The sequence below is a fragment of the Cheilinus undulatus genome, linkage group 6 (assembly GCF_018320785.1).
Source record: "Cheilinus undulatus linkage group 6, ASM1832078v1, whole genome shotgun sequence".
In the NCBI taxonomy this organism is placed as follows: domain Eukaryota; kingdom Metazoa; phylum Chordata; class Actinopteri; order Labriformes; family Labridae; genus Cheilinus; species Cheilinus undulatus.
In genome coordinates, this window is record NC_054870.1 from 26,278,158 (window position 1) to 26,300,685 (window position 22,528).

The following is a 22,528-nucleotide window of genomic DNA, read 5'->3' on the forward strand; positions in this document are numbered from 1 at the left end:
GAAATTCTTCGAAAAATACAACTCATGTGAGCTAAATTAATAGAGTATTGGAGGAACAGCAAGAGAAAACACAAATCCTGAAACAGGAGTCATTAACCTTTGAATTATTGTGTCTGCTGGACCAACCTTAGGGATCTCTGTCATTTTATTGACAAGTTGTTTGTTTTTTGTTTGTTAAAAAAGGGTTACACATGAAAACCCAAACAGCATATGGTGTAACTATGGTTCCATGAGTGCCCATCAGTGAAGGTGTTTTGGCTTCACTTTTGTTCAACAGGAGGAGGTGTGGATGCATAATCCATCTTTATATGAATTGACTGAGACGTGTTTGCAGACGACAGCAGTGAATTGCTGTCTTGTCAACCTTGTCCAACGACCACTCTGTGCCATTTTTGCAGCGATATATATCAGAGAATATTCCAAATTGCCTACCCAAGCTTTAGCCAGGAATTTATATTTCTTCACAGTAGTGATAATATTTATCCACATGTTACTTTCAAGGAGTATTTTTTATCTTGCATTTCATAGACATAAGATTAAATCAATAAATGTAAACATAGATGATCAAATCTAGGTTCACTACATTAGTAAACACTGTCCATTTCAAACAGATATACTGACTCTGGTGTTGATACTGTAGTAGAAGAGCAAGGCTAATTATTTTGTTACTGATTCTGTCTAATTTTTGGCAAATAAAACAAATGGTTTTAAAGTAACAACTGTGAAACACTCAACAGGCAACTTCAGTCCTCAGAGCTGCTTTGTTTATTGTTGCTTCTAGATATTCTATTACTATTGCCCTCATGGTTACCCAGATTTTTTTCAACACTAAACAACGCTGTCTGGTCACCACGGGCACTGTCGCCATGACAACAGCGCTGGAATGTGGAAATACAGGATCTGCATTATTATTATCCAGCAAACACTACACCAAACAGAAGATCAGTGTGTTAGTGTGTACACTTTGAAAGTTGTGAGTTCCAGAGATAAGGGGGACATTTTGGTTAGTGGAGCAAGAGGTTGTTTGATGTTGAGAGGTTAAGCTGTGGTCAAATTGTGGGTTAGTTTCATGGTTAGGAGAAGCTTTGGGCTGCAATGTGGATGTTTGATGAGCTCTTAGGAAATTAATGGTCCTTGAGGGCATTTTGAACTATGTGAAATATTCTGTCTGTTGTTAATGTTTCATTTCTGTGGTATGTGCTACTCCAATTACATGTGGACTGTTGTTTGCTTTTGGAGTTTTTATAATTTTACTAATACCACTTTGGGGGCATATGAGTGTACATATGCAGCACTTGGAGTCCAAAGACAAATTTTGCCAAGGGGACAGTAACATGTATCATATAATTTCATTCATGTCATAGAGTATTGCCAGATTTATGATGAAAATACGGTCTCTCGCGACTTCACCAACAAAAAAAAACCCCACATACCTATCTTTAGTAAGACTAATAACTAAATAACTGAGGGTAAACCAGAGGATGTTAAAAAATGATTTATTAAATTCCATTATGAACTAGAAAAGCACTCAGAGAGCGCAGACCTCCGCCATTAGCCCTATCTCGCAATTGTGAAGAATCCTTTAAAAACATTCCTGGATCCAGACGGTGATCCGGATCACTCCCAAAATCTAATCAGTTCTTCCTTGTGCCATTTCTGATATTTCCTGAAAATTTCCTGAAAATCCATCCATGACTTTTGAGTTATGTTGCTAACAAATGAATGAACAAACAAACAAACAAACCCACCCGATCACATAACGTCCTTGGCGGAGGTAATTAGGGATGCACCGATTCCACATTTGTGCACTCAACAATACCAAGTACAAACAGGAGTTATTAAAACCACAACTGTTCTTCAACTTATTTTGAAAGTTAGTTTTTTCATCAGTTATTCTTCAGTCCTCCTTTAAACAATGTATTAGTGCTTAGTTTTCCTTCTCCTCTACTGATATCATCTTCATTTATGTTAAAGTATCATCAAACTGGAGACATGACTCCAACTCTGACTACAAACGCACATAATGAGAGGCTAACATCGTGCTTTGAAATGATACCAAGTACAGTATCTGCCATGTTTTGAGTACGAGTACTCAGGCTTGATACCGGCAGAATACATGCTACTGGTAATGAAATGGTCTTCAGTGTTGGGAGTTATTTGACAGTGTTGATCCACCAGTGTTAGGTCAACTCTGTAGAGTCAATGGATCAAAGCTCCGCCCACTGCCATTGAAAAATCAGGGGGCATGTGTGGGCAGAGTTTCTCATCATGCCCTTGGCCAGAGTATTTAGATGTGTTTTATATGTGTCTAAGTTGTTTAGATGTTGCCTGTTGTGCTCCCTAGTGGGGTTCTTTTGCTCATGTTTCTGGTGGGTTATTGTTGTTTTTGTTGTTAGACACATTTGCACCATGAATGAAGTTATCCACTCAGTTGGAGTTCCCGCCTGTGACTTTATAGGACACATAGTGAGTATTCGTTATCAGTATGAATTGCCTTAGCATGAGGCTGACTCTCTGCTTTGTTATTGCTGAAGGAGACCCACTTTGCCCCATATTTTTAAGAGTTACTGCAGCTCTGGCATATTGTAAAATATATAACACACACACACACACACATATATATCATATATGTAAAAATATAAATATATACACTACAATAAGCCAGCATCTAAGGATAAAGTCACCTTTTACTTTGTCAAACACTATGTCTTGTGTAATTTCATGAATGTAATGCTGTGAAACTCTGTATTTGACAAATGATGATTCATTATTCATCTTTTTAATGGATGTTTGATGTAAAAACAAAACTGAAGGATAATGTGAGCCTGTCTGCGCTCTGACTGATCCAACCACTCACAGCTCTGGGCCTTTTATACCCGGCTATAAAAAGACATCAGCAGGCTAACTATTAACCCTGATCAGTACTCTGAAACTCTACACTACATTACACACATAGACACACAAAAGACATGACAAATGTTGAACTAGTGGGTGGAGATGAATGAAGCAGCCCTGCGATCACTCAGTTGTTAGAGATTGAAAACAAGTCTTATCAAACTGATTTTAAAATATTTTTTATTTAAAAAAATTGAAAAACATTTGGCGATAGAAAGCACTGTCATATTTTGATGGATACTAAATAGTAGTTTCTTTATTTACAGACATTAGTCTCAGTACAAAGTGTTACACCCTCATTATTGTTACCTGGTTTAGTATTTAGTTTAAGAGCAGCCAAGTAAACTCAAACTTTTGTTTAATTTAGAGGGAGCTGCAATGATAATGTTTGCATTGTCATCATATTCTCAGCATTTTATTTCACAACTAATCAGGGAATAACAGTTGGGTCATGTGCAATAATCAGTATTTAGTGATGCAAAATACTGCTTGTTCTGTTAGGGAGAAATCTAGTGTGGTCAGCCACATTTAGTACTTAAAGAATAAGGCAACATTTCTGTGATTGTCCACTATTATAGATTAATGAAGTAGCTAATGTGCATCTCCTTTTCATCCAGTGGTGCTCCACGAGGGTAAAAAATGATTAAAATGTCAACAAACCAGGGTAACACTGTTCTTTTGGATAGATGGGCAGACTAAGGTTGACTCTTGGAGTGGGCATTTATAAACAAATCAGATGGATCAGTTATTTGGTTGATGGATATATTTATTGAAAGAAAGTGTGTCAATTTGAAAAAGATAAAAATGTGGACTGATTGCTTACTTTGAATGAATTAATGCTAATAACAAAAATGTGGAAGCCCTAAGCAAACATGCATCAATAGGAACAAAGAGAAATCACCTTAACCTTTGTCACTGTGATCAAAATGGCATAATATTGCCTGGCATATCACCTTTTATTTTGTTCCTCTAGATCACCAGAAAATTATTTAGCTATAAAGAGGAAACAAGCTTAATTATCTTGAGATAAAAAAATTCAGATAGTTGGTTATACTGGGGAAAAGCTACTTTGTTTTACAGAGATGGGTAAAATAAGGAAAAGGGAACAGACACATCAGTTTAACATTAACATCAGTCTTGGCCAATTTGACAAACTTCTGCCACAACAAATAAAAATAATATATTGGCACTGGTATTGAAATTGGCTCTGATTCTTGCAATCAGTGCATTTCAAAAATTAAGTAAAAGATTTGAAAAAAACATCCCAAGTTTACCTGTGATCATGAGAAAAATCATTGTTATTATCTTGTGTAAATTACATAAATGACATGATCTCAAGAAATTACATTTAAATTATTTTTAACAATGGGAAAATGAAGTAAATAAAATGTACACATGCATGCTGGCCAATGCTTACATATGAGTCTTTAAGTTTTGGTAGTTTAATAAACAAAAGATACAAATTTAGTCTACTGCTATAGTTTGAGAAGAATACATGTGCATTTTTACAGTTATTGTTTTTAAAAGTCCCTGTAAAGTGATAAAAAAAATAATTTTAGGATTGTTGTATGACAGGCCACTGTGTTATGAACCACCAGGCTAAATTTCAGTCATAAAAAATATCTCGAAGTTTACATATAAAATTAAGCTTTAAATTCATGAAAAACGAAATCTGCTCTAGGATGGTGTAGGCATGTTGGCTGAATGAGCTGAAGTCACTCCCACTCAGGAGAAACACGATCCTCTCAAATAAAAAAAACTGCGTCTGATCAGAGCACAGCTGCCTGGCTTTGTGCCACAGCAGAGAGACAGATTTGGGGATTCATTTTACTGTTTTCTGGTACAATTCCTCTGTTATGGTACTTTTAATGACCCATAAGCCACCGTAGCTGATAGATTTGGGAAATTTACTACATAATGAACAAAATAACAGCATGTAGCTGGCTGTTAACTTTGAATGAATGCAGTGAAAACAGACTGTACAAAGATGAACTGCTCTGGGATTTTATATCATTGTAGCATAAGGGGGGCTGGGTAATTCTTCATGAAGACTTGTGATGTCATGGGCTCAGACTTTTGCACTGTTCAAAAAAAAAAAAAATCAAGCCAGGCAAAAGGTAAACAACTTTCTAAATCAAAAATTCAGTCAGACATAGATCTCAGTGTTTTCACGTTTACATCAACCTTATTCCAACAAATCTATAGTGCGTTAAGACACAAAGATTTTTTCATTTTGAAAATGGCAATTATTTCTAAAATGTATTTAAATATACTTCTCAAAGTCAGAAAAGATTATAAAGTTCTAACTGTACCTTCCCTATTAGAGCTGAACGTCACCGGACCACTTGGAGGAGGTCAAACGTCAACTCTGTGACATCAAAAGCCACATGTTGATGTGTGGGGTCAATAAACAGTTCTGGGCTTCCTGATTGGCTGGGGGATTGCTGGCTGTGTTTGAGGGCTTCCAGGGTGGAGAAGATGACTCTGGCCCGCTGCTCCTCTGAGGGTAGGTCAGCCCAGTGATAGCAGGGCAGCAAGGGTGAATGGAGGAGGACATAGGTGGAAGACATGTAAACTTTACTGAACTCCTGTTTTAGATAGGACAAGTCTCTCTGTAAAGACACAGGGAGGGAAACAGCTGGTGAAAAAATAAATCTACAGATGTAATGTGCACTGAAGTCATATACAAACATATTTTCACTTGTTGGCAGAGAAAACCCACTAGATTTCTAAAACCGTCAGCACCATCTACAGCACTGTGCTGGTATTACATACAAACACACACCCACTTACTGACCTTCTGTGCTCTGCTCATTGCGGTCTCTGCTCCCAGCCAGGCAGTCTACAAAGACAAACAATTACAGCAGTGGTGGATTCCTGGGATATTAATCAGAAACTTTATGTCTAAATCGTAGGCAGTATGAAATTTTGACTCTGTAAAAAAATATTCTTAACTGGTGCATTTCCATCAAGTGGTCCAATTTGGTACCACATCTTGCTTGCATTTCCACAGCTATTGCCCACCCAGCCTCTCTCATAGTGATGGCGATCCCAGCATTTATCAAAGATCCAGATCATTTGACTCAGCCAAGTAACATGAGCCAGTCTTTTGGCTCCCAAATGGCTCTTTGTTGTGAGCATTTTGGCTTTTTTATGTCTATTTAACTAAAACTAAAACAGAGGGAAAAATAGATACCAACAGAGAAGTACCAAAAAAAAGCAGAATGGTACAGATCAGTTGTTATTAACTTTTCATAGTGGAAACACAATAATTGTTAACCGTACTGAACCGCACTACTTGGTGGAAACATACCTTTTAAAACCTAAAGCAAATTAAATTTGATTACAAACTGTAAAAAGATAATCTTTTGGAAAGTGTACACGTAGTCTCAAAAACATTGTTAAAAATTCACTGTACATTACAAGTTGACAAAGTCGGACATTTAAAGATTCTGTTCTGTGTTTTTGATATGTCATGCAGAGCCAAAGGTAAGTTTGGTTATAATGACTGACCCTGAGAGTATCCAGCAGGTCTGGCTGGTCTAACAGCTTTGGAAAGGTAGTAAGTACAGGACTGCATATCGGATCTGAAAAAGAGAGTCTTGATTCCAGAAAAGATTCTTCCAAAAATCTTGAAAATCTTCACTTTGAACTGAGGGCAGCGAGAGTGTGTTACCTGCATTCTGCATGGTTGGTCTGTCAAGCAGAAGTGCATCAGCCAGCAGCTGCCTGTGCAGCGCCAGCAGATGGACGCAGCTGAGACTGTGTAGCAGAGTGTCAGGAAGGAGACTGTAAAGGGAAAAATAAAGCTCAAATTACAGTCGAACATATATAGTGACACATACATATTTTTGAAATCTAGTATAAGAAATTCTAATTGCATAATTACGGCATGACTGATTCAGACTCTGTGGTAGTTTGTTTCCTGATGGTCCTCTCACCTGAGCTGTGTTCTGGTCCGGTTGTGTACTGATTTCAACTTCACTACAAGTTTAGGCTGCCGCCTCGCTTGAAGCATTTGTTGGAAAACACCAGCTGGAGCTTAGAGAAGAGAAGGCACACTCACTTATGACTTCAATTTTTCTCATTCTTCAAGAAAATCCAACTTTTCAATTAGTTTTGTTATTCTGAGAAAGTTTCAAATCTGCTTTGTTCAAAAAAATTGGGAAGTTCTTTGTTTTATTTGTGTATATTTTTATCTGCTTCTTTAACCATTGTTGCCAACAACTGTCCTGTGTAGAAACTCAGTGACTTGACTCAATGTGACAGTGAGTGTTGCTTCTTACATCCTTGATTGATCGTTGCCTCCACTGCTACATCCCTCTCATAGGGAGTGCCACCGTTCACTGGCAGCTCGTAGGTCCTACACACAGATTAAATTAGATTTTAAAGTTTTTCTCTATTTTATACATACATACAAGTGTCATCAGCTTCTTGTCTAAAGAAGCTGGCCACACATGTTTTAGCCTTTATTGATTTCATAAATCAATCATGGTCAACATAAATTGGCTTTTTTAAGCAGTTTTGCAAAGAAGAATGGAGTAAAACTGCAGTGTCCAGATGTTCAAGCCTGACTGAGCCCTATCCACACAGATTGAGGTCTGTGACTGCAAATAAAGATGCATCGAGTAAATACTGACCTGACGGGGGTGAATACTCATTTCACTTAATTTGCATAACATATTTTTGTTTAATTGACATTTCTTGGTAGAAATCTGTTTTCACTTGAAATTAAAAAGTTTTTTTTGTAATGTGTTTTTTTGGCAAAAAAAAGCCTAATTATATTTATCATGATTGATTTATAAAATAAAAAAAGGGTAAAACATCCAAGGGTTTGAATGCTTTTTTATCGGCACTGTATCATGTGTGCACTGTATGCATGGATACTGACATGTTTGTGAACATGGTATTGTTTCTGTACCTGTAAGGGATTGGATTTCCAGAGTCATCAGTCAGTTTGAGAAAAGCCCAGCCGCAACTCAGGTCTCCTCTCTCACCTGTGGACTAAAACAGACAAACAATAACTCACTGCTTCTTTCTAATGACTCTCTTCTTTATGTATGCTGTTGTTTGTAGACAACAACCAAAGTCTCATTTCCCCTTTCTATTTGCTTCTATACATCATATTTGTTCTCACTCAATCTTATCTCTCTGGCATGTGTGTCTGTCCTTACATTCCTTATAAAGGTCACTCCTAGTTCAAAGAGGATACCCAGGTCAGGAGATGCAGAGTTGCAGCGCAGGAAACACTCGCCATCCAAGAGGGTGGGTAGAATACCTGTCACCTGAAACACACAAATAAAAACCTTAAGGGCAAGATCAAGTTTGGTGGGTTTTTCTTTTTTGTTTGTTTTAATTTTTACAGCTGCTAATACAAAAAAATTCCAGCGATGTATCTTGCTAACAGAAGTGTGTAATCTCTTGTTCATACTGATATAAACGTACCCTTGGAGAAAAAGTCCAGGTTTTGGGGCTTTTGGAGTTGTATGTCGCCCTCACAGTATAGATGTTACTTAACACCTGAAACACAAGGACAGCTCATCTAAAAAACTACGGAATACAACAAGACAGTGAAGATATAATGGGCTAACAAAACAACAATCTCTGGAATGTAAACATGGAATACTGTGTTACTTACTAAAGAAATACCCCACCTGAGTTCCATCAAATGCACAGACGCGGATGTGTCTGCTAAGGACCTGAACGCCAACCCCTGGAGTAGGAATCATCCTGCAGCTCCACAAAGAGAAACAAACACACATCCTGACCTGACGAGCTCGTACCTTTGAGAGAGAGCAGGAGATTGATAACTAAGTTGGATTATGAACCGTGTTTTTCACGAGAGGATGATATGATGTTTAAGCAATATCTTAATTCAACACAGATACAATAACAGTCATACATGCACACAGAAACATGGGGGATGACTCACCCTGCCAGTGTCAGGGTCCAGGAAGAGGTCACTAAAAGAAAGTTTAGATTCACTGAGTTCAGGTTGAATGTAGTGACTCCCTCTGTATGTTTCACCTGAAAAAGATACATGACATACTGTGTTTATGCTCAAACAGAAACTAGTACTAATAATAACTGGTATAAGATGTAATGGTGGAGATATACATTTTGAATTAATTCTGCAAAATACTATTTTTATGCCTCTGCTTCTCCCTGATTCAAAACAGTTTAAGATACAGATTGATTCTGAGTGTATAATGACCTTCTTCGACCAGCAGCTTGTTGAGAGTTGAGGGCCTGAATCCTGAAGGTATAGCACCCATGGCAGAGAGCACATCTGTTGCATCAATCTGTCAAACAAACGTACAAAATTATACATGGTGTAAATTGTGAAAACAATTATCTAGAATAACAATAAAGAAAAGTGGTGTCTATTTAAGTAAGAGTAGCCATGCATTTTTTAAGTATTTACCTCAGTTAAAGCCTTTTTGACAGGGCCCCAGTTGGAATGTGACAGGCTTCTACTAAAGAGCAAAGAAATCCCATTAATTTAACTGCAAATAAATTAATAAGTAAATATAGCATGCTTGAATGTAGAACCTATGTTTCTCTCTGTCAGTTAATTCTTCACTATCTTCATCCTCCTCTGACTCCTCCTCATCGTCCTCTTCTTCTTCATCATCATCATCACCTTCATCATCAACACTCATTCCAATCTGGAAAAAAAGAGTGTTTTTAATTTCACAGATTCCTACTTTCAGGGTGACAAATCACACTTACTTCCATTTCACAGAACATAAGAATATTTTAGATTAAATATATATACACTCTAAGCCTATCCACTGGCAACCCAGGGGCCACATAAGGCCCTCTACATCTTCCAATCTGGCCCCCAGGAAAGTATGAATTTTAAAACGTACAGAGAAAAAATATGTTGTGTTATTTTGAGAATTTTTATTTTTGATTTAGAAACTCCATACAACTATTAAAACAAGTCAAAAACAACTGAGATTGAAAGAATTTAATCAAAATTGACTTTATGTTTAATCCATTTCTCAGAAATCCATCTGTCAACCACTACTCGCACACACAATGCATGTTAAACACATATTTATTAGTCCATTCAGTATGAAAACTGACAGTTTCTGTGTCAACTTTTGGCTTCAGGCGTTTTAATTATCACTGCTAGGGCTGAACAATGTGGGAAAATAATCCAATTGCAACCCCCCCAATATTTCAATTATGATTTAATATTGATTATTTTTTTAACTTCTTTGTCTAATGTATTTCTCAACAAATGAGTAATAAATCATTCTAAGTTATAATCAACATAATATTTGGTAGATTAAACTAAGCCTAATTAGTTTTGAAAAAGTGTGATTTTTTTTTTACTGAAAGCAAATTCAATATGAATTGTTGTACTGAAGGGAATGATGATTTTTTATGTCTTTCTCTTTTTTAATAAGACAAATGTGTAAAAAAAAAAACAAAACAAAGAAAGTAGGAGTTTGTGCAAATTATTGCAGAAAAACTGAGACTTGAATGTTTGTATGACGTGTAGAGTAAAACATCTCAACACACATTTTAGATCAAATCAACATTGCACCTTCTTTAATACGAGAATTACAGTGCAAGACATTACAAGTTTATCTCAATTTTAATACGACAAATTTTATTTGAAAGTTTGGCCCCCAAAGTGCTCGTTAAGGAAAAGATGGCCCTTGTACAAATGTAGCTGATGCCCCCTGCACTTAACATTGCAAAGCAGATGGATACCCCCGTTTCCTTGTTTTTCACTGGCAAATCCATCTTGCAAAGCTCCCATCTGAACCGTTTGGGCCCAGTTAGAAAGTGACAGGACCAATCAGTGATGAGGGGCAGTACTTTCAGGTGCAGCAGAGCCGTGACGTAAACAAGCAGCAGCAGGAGCTGGTGCAGTTATGGAGGAAGAGATTAGCGTGGATGCTGCTAAAGCACCAGTTTTGTCAGAACTTGACAACATTTCTTTGTTAAAAGAAGAACAAAGAATAGCAGTGAGTTGTTTTCTTTTCAAAAACGACAAAGGTTGAGTACTTATATGTCTATAGTCGCCATGTTTCGCATTATTCCTCGGCAGCTGAACACACGCAGCTCGATAGCGGCTACGTCACGTGTTTTGTTGCTCTGACTGTCACGTAGAGATGTGACAGACAGAACGTTCATCCAATCACACTCTGAGTTTTTTTCAAAGCCTCTGCCTTTTCTCAAACGTTTCCTATTGAAGCTTTCCCAGATGGATGTGTGAAACACATCCATCTGGTGTGTCAGGTTACCCTGCACTATGAGTTTCTGTAAGAGTATGATCAAAAGAGTTTGTTCATTCTTTATCTTCTTGGCATATTTTGCATGCATTACACGGAAGAAACAAGAGAAATGACAAATACCAGAGTGATTATGGAGGTAAGTCTCCAAAAGCAGAAGGAATTGTCAGTTTACACCAAATATGACTTTTCTTTATTACTTTATAACATGTTTTACTCAACTTCTTTGACTGAATGCTCATTTAATGAACAGTTACAACCAAACTGTATAATACTTGACTGTAATGCAGATGTTGAAACAGGTTGCATACTTTCAGGTAGGTTCTGGGAACCACTCCTCTGTTGCCTTTATTGTTCTGGGCAAGCCACCATCCATCTGCTGTCCTCCTGATAATCCTCAACACCTCCCCTCTCTGAAAACATGAGGAAAACAACAAAGAAGTCATTTAGATTTACATTATTTCAATTTTTTTCTCGAAGTCTCAATGCACCTGCAGGGCTGTGAGCATATGATCCACAGGGCAAGACTGCTCTGTTGTTATTTCAATCAAAGAGGTGTTTTTTCTTGTTTGATGGTTTGCTTTCAATTAAATATCAAAAACTAAATCAACATTAATTCAAATTGTACACCTCATAAGAAATGCTTGTCAAGTAATTTAAATACACCAAATTAGTTTTCTTTTAGTTTAATGTCTGTAATAGGACTGTGTTCGCTTAGCAGAGCGTATCTGTCGGTCTGTCTGGATCGCATCGGTTTGTTTTAAGCTCAGTGGGAAATAAGGTGTAGCCGATTAAAGCTTGACTCACCTCAGCTTTACAGAAGTAAAACCTAAAACTATAGGAGCAGTTAACACAATATTGAACAAAGTGAGATTTAAAAAAAACAAAACAAAACAAAAAAAACAACATTTTTTTCATGTTAGGCTCAGACATGAATTCTGTATTCCATCACAGGTTTCTGCAAATAATTGCACCCCTTCTGTGTTGATGTAAACAACTCTCTTTGCAGTAAAAAAGTCAATTTTTTAAGACCAAATTACAGCTTGCTCTTGCCCAAGAGGAAAATTCAGTTGGTATTCGTTACATTTAATTCATAAAATAAAAGAAAAAACAAGCTATTATTATTTTTTGTCATTTGTGTTTTTTTAAACAAGTATAAGAAAAAAGTCATTTAAAATCGTATATTGAATTTTTTAAAAGAAAATCAGGGATTAGATTTTAAGGCCATATCGCCTAGGCCTAGTCCCACTGTTTTTAAAACATAAAGAACTTTACCTGAACAGACAGATCTCCTTCCTGCTCCCCTTTGAAATCACTGAGGACAGTGTAGAGGCGAGGTTCTGACTGAGCAGGTGGTTTCCCAGCTTCCTTCTCATCTTCTGCATCCTCTACATCACCCTCATCATCACTACTTTCATCATCCTCCTCACATTCGCTTTCCTCGTTTGAAACATCCCTGTGGATCAAAACATGTCAAAATTTATGCAACAACAGCAACAATTAGGATATATATGATAAGTACTGTGAAATATAAATGAAATATAAAATGAAATGCATATAAAATATAAATTTAACAGTCATAAGGAAGCCATAGCATCCATTTCTTTCTATTTCACTGACCCTGCAACAGCACTGGGTCCAGGTGGTGAAAGCTCCAGAGAGAGCATGTTAATACGCTCCACAAGGGTCTGGAGTCGTCTCTCTTCTTCCTGTTTCCTCTGATCATAGTTCCCCACTGGTGCCAGCTCATCAGCCTCAAAAAATAAAAACATGAAAGCAATTAAGCTTATTGAGCGACCCCAGCTCTAAAAAAGAAGATACTTAATCATTTTATTTTAACGTTAACTTGCTATCCGGTCTTAACCTTGGTCAGATTCTTTAGTGTCCTTTGGGTTTTCTCTGCTGACATCTGCAATTCTTGACACCTGTTTAGAATTGATGTTACAATAAAGTTAAAACCAATGCATCACTTAAAAAGTCTAATCAAAATCAGCCAAAATATAATGGGATTGAAAAGAAATATAAATAAAGCTGATCTAATCCACTGTTATTTAAAAGTTCCTGGAACAACAGCTAGAGAAAGCATTAACATTATGCTCTGTTACGGCTGTTTACCTCCTCAGTGCCTCTTCAGTGGATCCCTCATGATTCTGCACATTTTTCACCAGCCTGTCAACCTTAATAATAGGAACAAGGAACTGATTACTTGACAAAGAACTCAGGACTTGTTACCACCACTTAACAGCGGATGTTTATTTATATCTGCACATTTTCTGCACATAAGAGTTCCCTTATGGCTACTTAATCTAACAAGTAATGATGCCTTTCTAACAGTGTATTCTACCAAAATACACTTTGTATTTTGGTAGAATACACTTTAGAATACAAAGTTTGTTCTCATCCCACCAAACAAAAGAAACAAATTCTTCAAACATTCCTAACCTTTACCTTTGGTTACCTGTGGTCATATGGCTTACTGACATAAACATATGGGACTGAAATGCCAACCACATGAAAATGAGAAGACTGTCTAAGGATTTATAATAATTCCATTTGTTTCTAGAAAGAGTCAACAATGACTTATACTTGTTCAAATTAAGCTTTTAAAGGACAGTCCTCTTGGGAAAAGTAATCTTAACGCTATGACAGAATTGAATCCTGGGCACTGATTATGGAAAGTTATGTGGAACTTTAACAATCAGTCTATTTAGCAGCTAACTGTTTATGATGTTCAATCCTGACATAAAACAGCGCTGTGAAAAGCATGCAGGTAACGCCATCCTTGCACTAACCTGATTTTTTATTTCGTCCACCTCTCTCTGGACGAGTTGCAGAGGTCCTTTTCTCTTTAATGGCATGTTTTCACTGAATTATGAGGAATTATCCATGTGTAGCAAACCGCCAAGCTAGCTAGCAGACGCTGCATTTACCCTGGTCGCTAGGCAACAGGGTTCCGCTTTACAGCTGGGTTCGACTAAGTTTAATGCCCCCTGTAATTGCCAAATTCTTTAACTTTTTATTGGACGTTTGTTAAAAAAAATAATGACAATAATTCGATATTTTGTCGGTGCTTTAAATACATCTCCTCGCATTAGTTTTTCTTCTCTCCGTGGATGGTTCAACATACTTCCTTGCAGGTTTTAATACCGGTTGGCAACGCGGTTAGCACTGAATTACTGCCACCTGCTGGGCTGAGGACAACCAACCTAAATACTGATTAAATTCTCTTGCCTTATAGTTTTTAGGTTTTGGAAAAGAGGTCAGTTTTGAGACAATATTTCGTTACCACCCGCTTCTCTGACAATATAACAAAGCATTGTTAGGTTCAGTTTCTCATACATGATGAGCAGGGTTGTGTAAGTGATTTCATAATGACCTACAGAGGGCGTAGATTCTCTGTTGTGAAACATGCTACCTTCAAGTTCTTTATGTAAACTTTTTATTAAAAAATAATCAGGAAGCTTAAAATCATTATTTAAAGACAGCTGCTGTGTGGAAGTGGATTATAAAGGTTTTTGTAACCTTCACAAGTCATTTGTCAGCAAACCCCCCATTATCTTTCTTTCTTTAAACAAAAAAATGATTTTTTTCGGGGGAACCTGAAAGCAGCAAACACTACTTCACTCTCCTCCATTCACCTCCACTGTTATGTCATTACCTGTCATGGCAGCCCCCATAGCACTCATACAAGGGGCGAGCAGAGGATTGGGGCTTGAATTTTGCAAACATATTCTGAAAACTAAAAGTTCTGCTGCTGTAATAGCGACATGCCGAAACCCAGACCGAGCGGCAGAGCTGCGGGGCCTAGAGGGACAACACCCGAGCAGACTGACGGTCCTCCGGCTAGATGTGACCCGGGAGGAAGACATCCGCGAGACTGCCATGCAAGTGAAGCAGAGTTTCGGTCAGCTGGATCTAATTGTCAACTCCTCAGCAATGCTTCACCCCTCTGGAAAAGGAGAAACCAGTCTTAGGGATGTTTCTGCTCAGGTAATGCTTGGTTACAGAATAAGCACGTTTTAGACATGAAAAGATAGTTTTTAAAGTAGTACGGTCTTCTGGGTTGTTAACCAGGTTGCAGTTTAGTTTTGTTGCTACTACTGTCAAGGAAGTCTGCTGAAACTGTATCTGTACGACTAAAAAAAAATCAACAGACACAAACCTCATTAGAGCTTTAACTTGAATTGATTTAAGACTACCATCAGAAAATGTACAAACTCTTTTATTCAAAGATATGTTTATTGACCAAACTTCACATGTGGTGCAGACATCAAAGATACAAGAAATTATATGTAAGACATCTGAGGGTTTTTTTGTTTGTTTTTCTTTTTTCTTTTTAACAAGGTGGCTGTGTTAGCCATTTGACAAACATATCAAAAAGATTAACCCACACAAGAACACTTACACCACCTAAAATTACCCTCCCATCACCATGTGGCCTGCCAGGAAAACAAAAAAATTAAATGCAATAAAATACATAATGATAATTAATTAAATGAATTTAAAAGGTGGAGGGGACTTAAAATAAAGTGTCTATCTCGGTTAGGGATTTATGCATGCAGTCATTAATAAATGAAAACCACTGATCTCTGTACACTTACTTTTTTCAACTTTCAGGGACTTATCTCTACCTTGACCACTAACACAGTGGGTCCCCTGGTCATGGCCAAGCATTTTGCCCCCCTGCTTCAGAAGGGTAGAGGTGGTTTTGGTCAGCAGCCTGCAGAGAAGGCCAAGCAACACAGTGGCATCATCGTCAACATCACTGCCAAAGTTGGATCCATTGGGGACAATGGTAGGTGATGTGTTACTGGTGGTTGAGGTGCATAATTTTAAAATTGCACTGTGTAGACTTCACCAGAAACAATAGACACATGAAAAAGGTCAATTGTAAGCCATCCATCCATCCTTTTTTTTTCTGCTTATCTGGAGTTGGGTCACGGTGGCAGAATGCTATGCAAGTCAACCCCGAAAACTCTCTCCCCAGTGACATTTTCCAGCTCTTCCTGAGGGATTCCAAGGCGTTCCCAGGGCAGATGAGATGCGTAATCTCTCCAGTAAGTCCTGTGTCTTCCCTGGGGTCTTCTCCAAGTTTTGCCCGTAAGACCTCCACCAGGAGGCGTCAAGGAGGCATCCTAATTAGATGCCTGAACCGTTTCAACTAGCCTTTCGATGCAAAGGAGCATGCGGCTCCATCTGGATGTCCAAGCTCCTCACCCTTTCTCTAGGGCTGAGCATTGCCACCCTCTTGAAGAATCTCATTTTGACCGCTTGAACTCACGATCACATTCTTTCAGTCATTACCCAAAGCTCATGGCCATAGGTGAGTGCTGGAGTGAAGATCAGAAGGTAAATTCAGACTGTTGCCATCTGGCTCAGTTCCTTGTTTACAACAGCAGTCTGGTACAGTGTCTACAGTACAGCTGACGCTGCCCTAATCGGCCTGTCAATGGTCCATTCTGCCTTCACTCATGAACAAGACCCCAAGATACTTGAACTCCTTCACTTAAGACAGGGACTCACTCTCACCCAGAGGGGGCAATACACTGTTTTCCTACAATTTTAACCCACAATCACAAATGAGATATTCTCATTGTGACACCTGTGGTAATTTATGCATTCTCTTGAGGTTTCACTGTTTTCTTCCCTCCTCAGGTCTGGGTGGTTGGTACAGCTACAGAATGTCTAAAGCAGCTCTCAACATGGCTACCAGGAATTTGTCTATAGAGCTGGGCCGCAGTCGACCAAAGGTAAACACGATAGTTCTCACTGTACCAATGTCTGTCTCATAAGCACACAATTGAAACACAGCAGAAGAGACGATCAGTAACCTGTTTTTCTCTCCATCATTCCTTGACTTGTCTAGGTGGTGTGTGTGTCTTTACATCCAGGAACAGTGAACACAGATCTCTCTCGGCCATATCACAAGAATGTGCCCAAAGACAAGCTGTTCAGTACTGAACACTCCGTGAACTGTCTGATGAGCATCATAGACACACTGAACATTGAAAAGACTGGCAAGGCATACAGCTGGGATGGAACTGAACTTCCTTGGTAGAATCAACAGATGGTCAAAGACAGAGCTAATTAATATGACTATCCAAGATGTGTCATCTCTCAGGAGCGTCTACGCTGTACAAAAGGCCAGGCTTTATTTTTAAGTCATCAAAATTGCAGCCGGGAGGGGTCAGAGTCATAGGGAGATGACTTCTGCTACCTCAAAAACCAGCTGAAGTGCTAAAATAACCATTTACACTTATAATGATAACAGCATCATCATATTAAATCCTCATGTAGCCTTGAGATGTGACACTATGCTAATGATTTTGCCTAGCACATCAAAGATTGTTTTCAGTAGCCGAATGATTAAATATACCCATTCTTGGGGAATTTTGGAAGTATCAGTCAATATAGCCAAGTGGCTTATGTTAAATAAACATGACTTAAATGGAATATATTGCCATCAAATAAAGGCCTTTGTTGTCAAAGAGTGTGATGGGATGGCAATGATGTCATGGCACAGCAATTAAGATTTTGATGGTGCTTGATTTAAAGCATTTGTTAATTAACTCATGGGTTGTGTCAATTTTGTTGTCTCCTGTTGATAAAGAGGTCATTTTTATCTTTGCTGATCCTGTCCTGTGCATGCATGAGGATTGTGCACTGATGAGAAAAATATTGTTTTAAACAGTCCAATCATAACGCCTGCTGCTGAAATTCTTTAAAAAAGCTGTTTGGTGACTGCTTTTTATGATGCCTGACAGCTGCTTGGCAGCAACATTTTACTGGCACCATTTTGAAGAAATACAACAAATGTGTACCCTGCTGAAAGGATAAATAGTCAGTGAAGAAATCCCTAAAGTGCCTATAACTAGTATTCACCTCCTAGGATGTTTTACCCATTCATTTTATAAATCAATCATGTTCAATATAATTGAGATTTTTTTGAACACAAAAACTCTTAAATGTGAAACTGACAGTTCTACAAAAAGATCTAAATAAAATTAAAAAATATATAATGTAAAATAAGTGACAGTAAATATTCCCCCCCTTCAAGTCAGTATTTAGTAGATGCATCTTTGGATGTAATCACACCACTGAGTCTGTGTGGATAGGTTTCAATCAGACTTGCATATGTGGACATTGCAATGTTACTCCATTCTTCTTTGCAAAACTGCTCAAGCTCTGTCAGGTTGCACAGGAATCAGACGTGAACAGCCCTTTTCAAGTCCAGCCACAAGTCTTCCAGGGTTGGCTGCTGAGAAATATCCCCACAGCATGATGCTTCCACCATTGTACTTCACAGTGAGGATGGTGTGTTTTTGGTTATGTGCAGTGTTTGTGTCCACCAAACATAGCGTCTTGTCCGATGGCCAAAACGCACCATTTGGTTTCATCAGACCAAAGAACTTTCTCCCACATGGTTTTTGCTAACTGTTTTTAAGATTTATTATAACTTTTCGTCAACAGCGGCTTTTTCTTTGCCACTCTCCAGTAAAACTTTGAGTGGTGAAGAACCCGGGCAACAGCTGTTGTACGCATACTCAGAGTCTCTCCTATCTCCTCTGCTGAAGCTTGTAACTCCTTCAGAGTAGTCATAGGTGGCTTGGTGACTCTCCCACTTGTCTCCTTCTTGCATGGTCACTCAGTTGGTGAGGACGGCCTGATGTGATTACCCATTGTATTCATCCGCTGACTTATATTTTCAGTAGTTTTTTCTCTGAGTTGCTTAGAGTGTTCTTTTGTCTTCATGGTGTAATGGTAGCCAATAATACTGATTAACCAGTTACTGGACCTTCCAGAGACAAGTATCTTTATACCACAATCACTTGAGACATATTTACTGCACTCAGGTGATCCCCCTTTCACTAACTGTGAGACTACTAGCACCAATTAGCTGGACTTCTGTTGAATAAGGGGGTGAATATTTATGCAGTTACTTATTTTATCTTACATATTTTTTTAATTGACATTACTTCATAGAAACATGTTTTCACTTTTACATTAAAGAGTTTTTTTGTAATATCTTTGGTCAAATTGGCCAAATTGTCATGATCATGATGGATTTATAAAATTAATATGAGGGGAAAACATCCAAGGGGTGAATACTTTTATAGGGACTGTATACCTTTCATATTGGCCCTCACAAATCAACCACAAAGATTTGATGGACAGCATGAAGCCAGCCAGCACAAAGCTCAATAGGGTTGTTAAGTGGGAACCTCCCTTCATTCAGACATTCTTTATCTTACCTACCCATCCACATGGACCATCAAAGCCAAAACAGCACTTCCTCCTTAAGTAGCCCCAGGCTTTGTACATGCAAGCTCCAGGTAGTGACTAAGCTTCTACTGTCTACTGCTGCCGTGGCCGCTAATAGCCCACACAAGCAAACACAACTTTCCTTGGTACCAAAACAGAGAAGAAGAACAAATAAGAAAATATAGAAAACGGAAAAGAGATGAGACAGCTTAGACAGAGGACAGAAAGCAGAAATGGGGTAAGGTACCCTGAGCAGGGTTAGCATGCTCCCCATCTCATTAGGCTGTTGCCCTACTTCACTCTACTTCCTCATTTAGAGATGATGAGTGGTATTCATCTACTTTATCTGCCATCTCCCTTACTTTCTTTAAAGACCAATGAGGTATAGCAGTTAAAGTCGGTCTTTATGTTACCTGCTTGATTTTAAACATGTTTCCACCAGGGAAGCATGCATTTGGCTCACTAGGTAAAAGGTACAACTTGAGATTAATGTTTCAACCTTTTAATATAAATACAGAGGTGTTTTCTGAAGTGAAGCAGCAGACAGTGTTTTTAGACAAAGGGGAGGGAGGAGACTTGCAGCCCAGAGAGTTGCTTTTAATTGGCCAGGTAATGAGTGAACTCAATCCTGTTAAGGGATTTTTACACAACATTGACCTGATTCTTTCCAAGTCTGGGTTACCAGGCTAATTTATTGGACTGTTGTTACAACTCATGAAGACATCACTAATACACCTAATGTCACATAAGAAGCTGAGTTTCCCCCTGCATCAAAAAGCCAACTACAATTTAAAATAGTGCCCATTTTTGTTTAAAGGTCAGACAACACTCCTTGTAAAACACTGACAATTACTCTTAATGGCCACGTGATGGCAGCATTTGTGTAAAGTTGAGGGTCTTTACATGAATGGATTTTTTCTAAACTGATTCAGAGATATATATTAATCCTAATACTGGTTAATTCAACATTTTTGGTTGTACATTAGTAATAGTAATATACTATACTATAACATTCCCTCAGTGGTTAACAGTGCTCTTAAAATTGAACAGAGGCTTCAAATTTTACCTTTTACAGAGTACTTGGCTGCTTCTCCCTGCTATATCATTGTAATTTCTTGTGCTTTTTTCACAAACATAGCACACATGTAACATCACATCTTCTATTTAGATAGATTTTTTGGAACGTAAGACAACGTGAGATGTATCTTTGGATGCGTATTTGGTATTTCAAAACTGGGTTTTAAAAAGATAACTCTACGCTTCGAAAAAGTATTATGCTCTTACTGGATCTCGGGATTCTTTATCAAGCTGAGATTACTGTTGCTTAACCTTTGATTCTTGCAATCTAATCCTTTGTTTCATATCAGACTCCCTTAAAAAATCACACATCAAGCCCATTAAAATAGATTTAAAGCTACGTGTGTCACTTGCGGCAATTTAAAGGGCCAAAGTTGCTCGTTAAAATGTTAAATTATACATCGACAAGCCTAATTATGCCAATGATCTGTGATTGCAGACACTGTAAAAAACTACAGGCTATGTGTGGTAGTAAAGAGACGTGTTTTGGTCCTGAAAGAGCATTTCTAAGATTGGTTCGTGTTTTGCATGCAGCTGCAGGGTTACTACAGTACATTTTCTCCACTGACACTGACAGGCAGCTTTGTGCGCACATCACGCATAGAGAGGACTGTGGGGAATGAGGATGGTGGTGAACAGCGAGTTTTATAAATAAAGCACACAGCTGCACGAGCTGGTGCTGTGTACGCGTGTGTTTGTTTTTGTCTAATATACCAGCGGGGAGCAAACGAGGCTCATTGTTATGCTGTGAGCGGCACATGTCGATTCATTTTTTGCATATTTTTCTGGCAACGAGTACTAATATTACAGTGTTATTTTACCGCAGCAGAGATAAAACCGGTCGGAGGAGGTGAGCGAGTTCGGGCCTCGGCTGGAGGAGCTGCTGTGACGTAGCCGTCAACCAACACATACACAAACCGGCTGCCGCTGCGCCTGCTACAGTCTCAATGTGGGGAAATGACCGCGAGTGACCTCAAAGGAAACACTGTATTTTAGCGACCGCTCATATGTACATTTTTGACTGTATTATATGTATACGTTTTTAGCTTGATGTTGTGGCTAGAGGCACGTTAAATTGCGAAAAATTGCCGGGTCTAACGTTTAAGTCGCGCGACTGTCTTTCTAGCTTGAAAGCAGCGGTGCTAATGCTAGCTAGCTAAGCTGTACTCGCTCGGTCTCGTCGCTAGCGGTTTTACGTTCTCCTGTCCTGCAGATGCTAAGCTAAGCTAAGCTAGGCTAGCTTCTGCCATGGATAAAGCCAAGTCAATGATGGACAAGAAAGGAGCGTCGGGACCCTTTCATGTCAACAACGGGCAGAGCCAGAGGGGATTTCATGGGCACGTAGCGGTTGCCCCCAACGGCAGCTGTTGCAGCAGCAATGCATTCGGCACGAGCACCGGAGCCAGCAACGGACCGTTTGAGAGCATGCACCTCCTGCACCGCGGAGACGATGCGGAGTGCAACGGCTCCCCGGCAAAGAGGTGCAGGCTACGGCGGAGGACGGAGTCGGTCCGACGGCACAGACCCCGTGAGTGTCAACCAGCTTATTTATAAGCCAGGGTCATAAAATCATACGTATGGTCTGACGTGATTATTTTATGATGGAGGAAGCTGTTATGTTTTTGTGATAAGTGAACCGGCTGAGTACAACCCTCCTCTGTGTCACAACAGATCAGCCGGGCTTTGCACAACCCTCCCGTGTCGCAATGACAGTAACTACCCCTCGTGTTTCCTCCTCTCACACTTTATTTTCTCCTCTTATTATTCTTTGATAATTAGTGTTTCAGACCCCCCACCCCCTCGTCTCTCGATCAGATTATGTGGTTAGTGGCTCCGGCAGGCAGATCTAGCCAGTGTTCAGACCTACCGTCGTCAGGGAGACCCCTCTTGTTTTCACGAGCCCTCAGGTTGCATTTGTTGGCCTCTGATTGGTTGGTTCCCGGTGGTGAAAAAGCTCCTGATAAGTGGGCCTGGCTTGTCTAAGCCAATCAATACCCGACCTTTGTCTTCAACATACAGGGTGAATGTGCCGGGACCCCGCC

At 38.9% G+C, this 22,528-nt stretch overlaps 3 protein-coding genes across 6 annotated transcripts in view; 2 read left to right on the forward strand and 1 right to left on the reverse strand.

Annotated features, from left to right (window-relative positions):
• Nucleotides 1–3,107: 3,107 nt before the first annotated feature.
• On the reverse strand, nucleotides 3,108–22,419 carry nphp1 (nephronophthisis 1). 4 transcript variants are annotated; one of them, XM_041788834.1, is made up of 21 exons: nucleotides 13,940–14,250; nucleotides 13,263–13,324; nucleotides 13,012–13,072; nucleotides 12,768–12,901; nucleotides 12,423–12,603; nucleotides 11,459–11,560; nucleotides 9,448–9,563; nucleotides 9,320–9,371; nucleotides 9,110–9,197; nucleotides 8,828–8,922; nucleotides 8,550–8,678; nucleotides 8,341–8,415; nucleotides 8,070–8,180; nucleotides 7,817–7,899; nucleotides 7,182–7,258; nucleotides 6,837–6,936; nucleotides 6,572–6,684; nucleotides 6,409–6,482; nucleotides 5,693–5,737; nucleotides 5,208–5,507; nucleotides 3,108–4,976 (listed from the first exon to the last, which is right to left on the reverse strand). In XM_041788834.1, the coding sequence occupies exons 1-20, from the start codon at nucleotides 14,003–14,005 to the stop codon at nucleotides 5,229–5,231; spliced, it is 2,043 nt and encodes a 680-aa protein (XP_041644768.1). In that variant the 5' UTR covers nucleotides 14,006–14,250; the 3' UTR covers nucleotides 3,108–4,976; nucleotides 5,208–5,228. The 4 variants fall into 4 exon arrangements, with proteins under 4 accessions (XP_041644768.1, XP_041644770.1, XP_041644769.1 ...); XM_041788836.1 differs by lacking the exon at nucleotides 13,940–14,250 and adding an exon at nucleotides 22,354–22,419 and having other exon boundaries at nucleotides 3,108–5,507; XM_041788835.1 differs by having other exon boundaries at nucleotides 3,108–5,507; nucleotides 9,320–9,368.
• zgc:65997 (uncharacterized protein LOC794398 homolog) lies at nucleotides 14,789–17,716 on the forward strand. Its single transcript, XM_041788839.1, has 4 exons — nucleotides 14,789–15,137; nucleotides 15,765–15,942; nucleotides 16,803–16,897; nucleotides 17,014–17,716. The coding sequence occupies exons 1-4, from the start codon at nucleotides 14,796–14,798 to the stop codon at nucleotides 17,203–17,205; spliced, it is 807 nt and encodes a 268-aa protein (XP_041644773.1). The 5' UTR covers nucleotides 14,789–14,795; the 3' UTR covers nucleotides 17,206–17,716.
• pank1a (pantothenate kinase 1a) overlaps nucleotides 21,117–22,528 on the forward strand; it is a 36,341-nt gene continuing 34,929 nt past the window's right edge. The window contains exon 1 of the mRNA XM_041788837.1: nucleotides 21,117–22,014. Within this exon, the coding sequence (XP_041644771.1) occupies nucleotides 21,735–22,014 (280 nt within the window). The 5' untranslated portion in view covers nucleotides 21,117–21,734. The remainder of the gene's footprint in view (nucleotides 22,015–22,528) is intronic.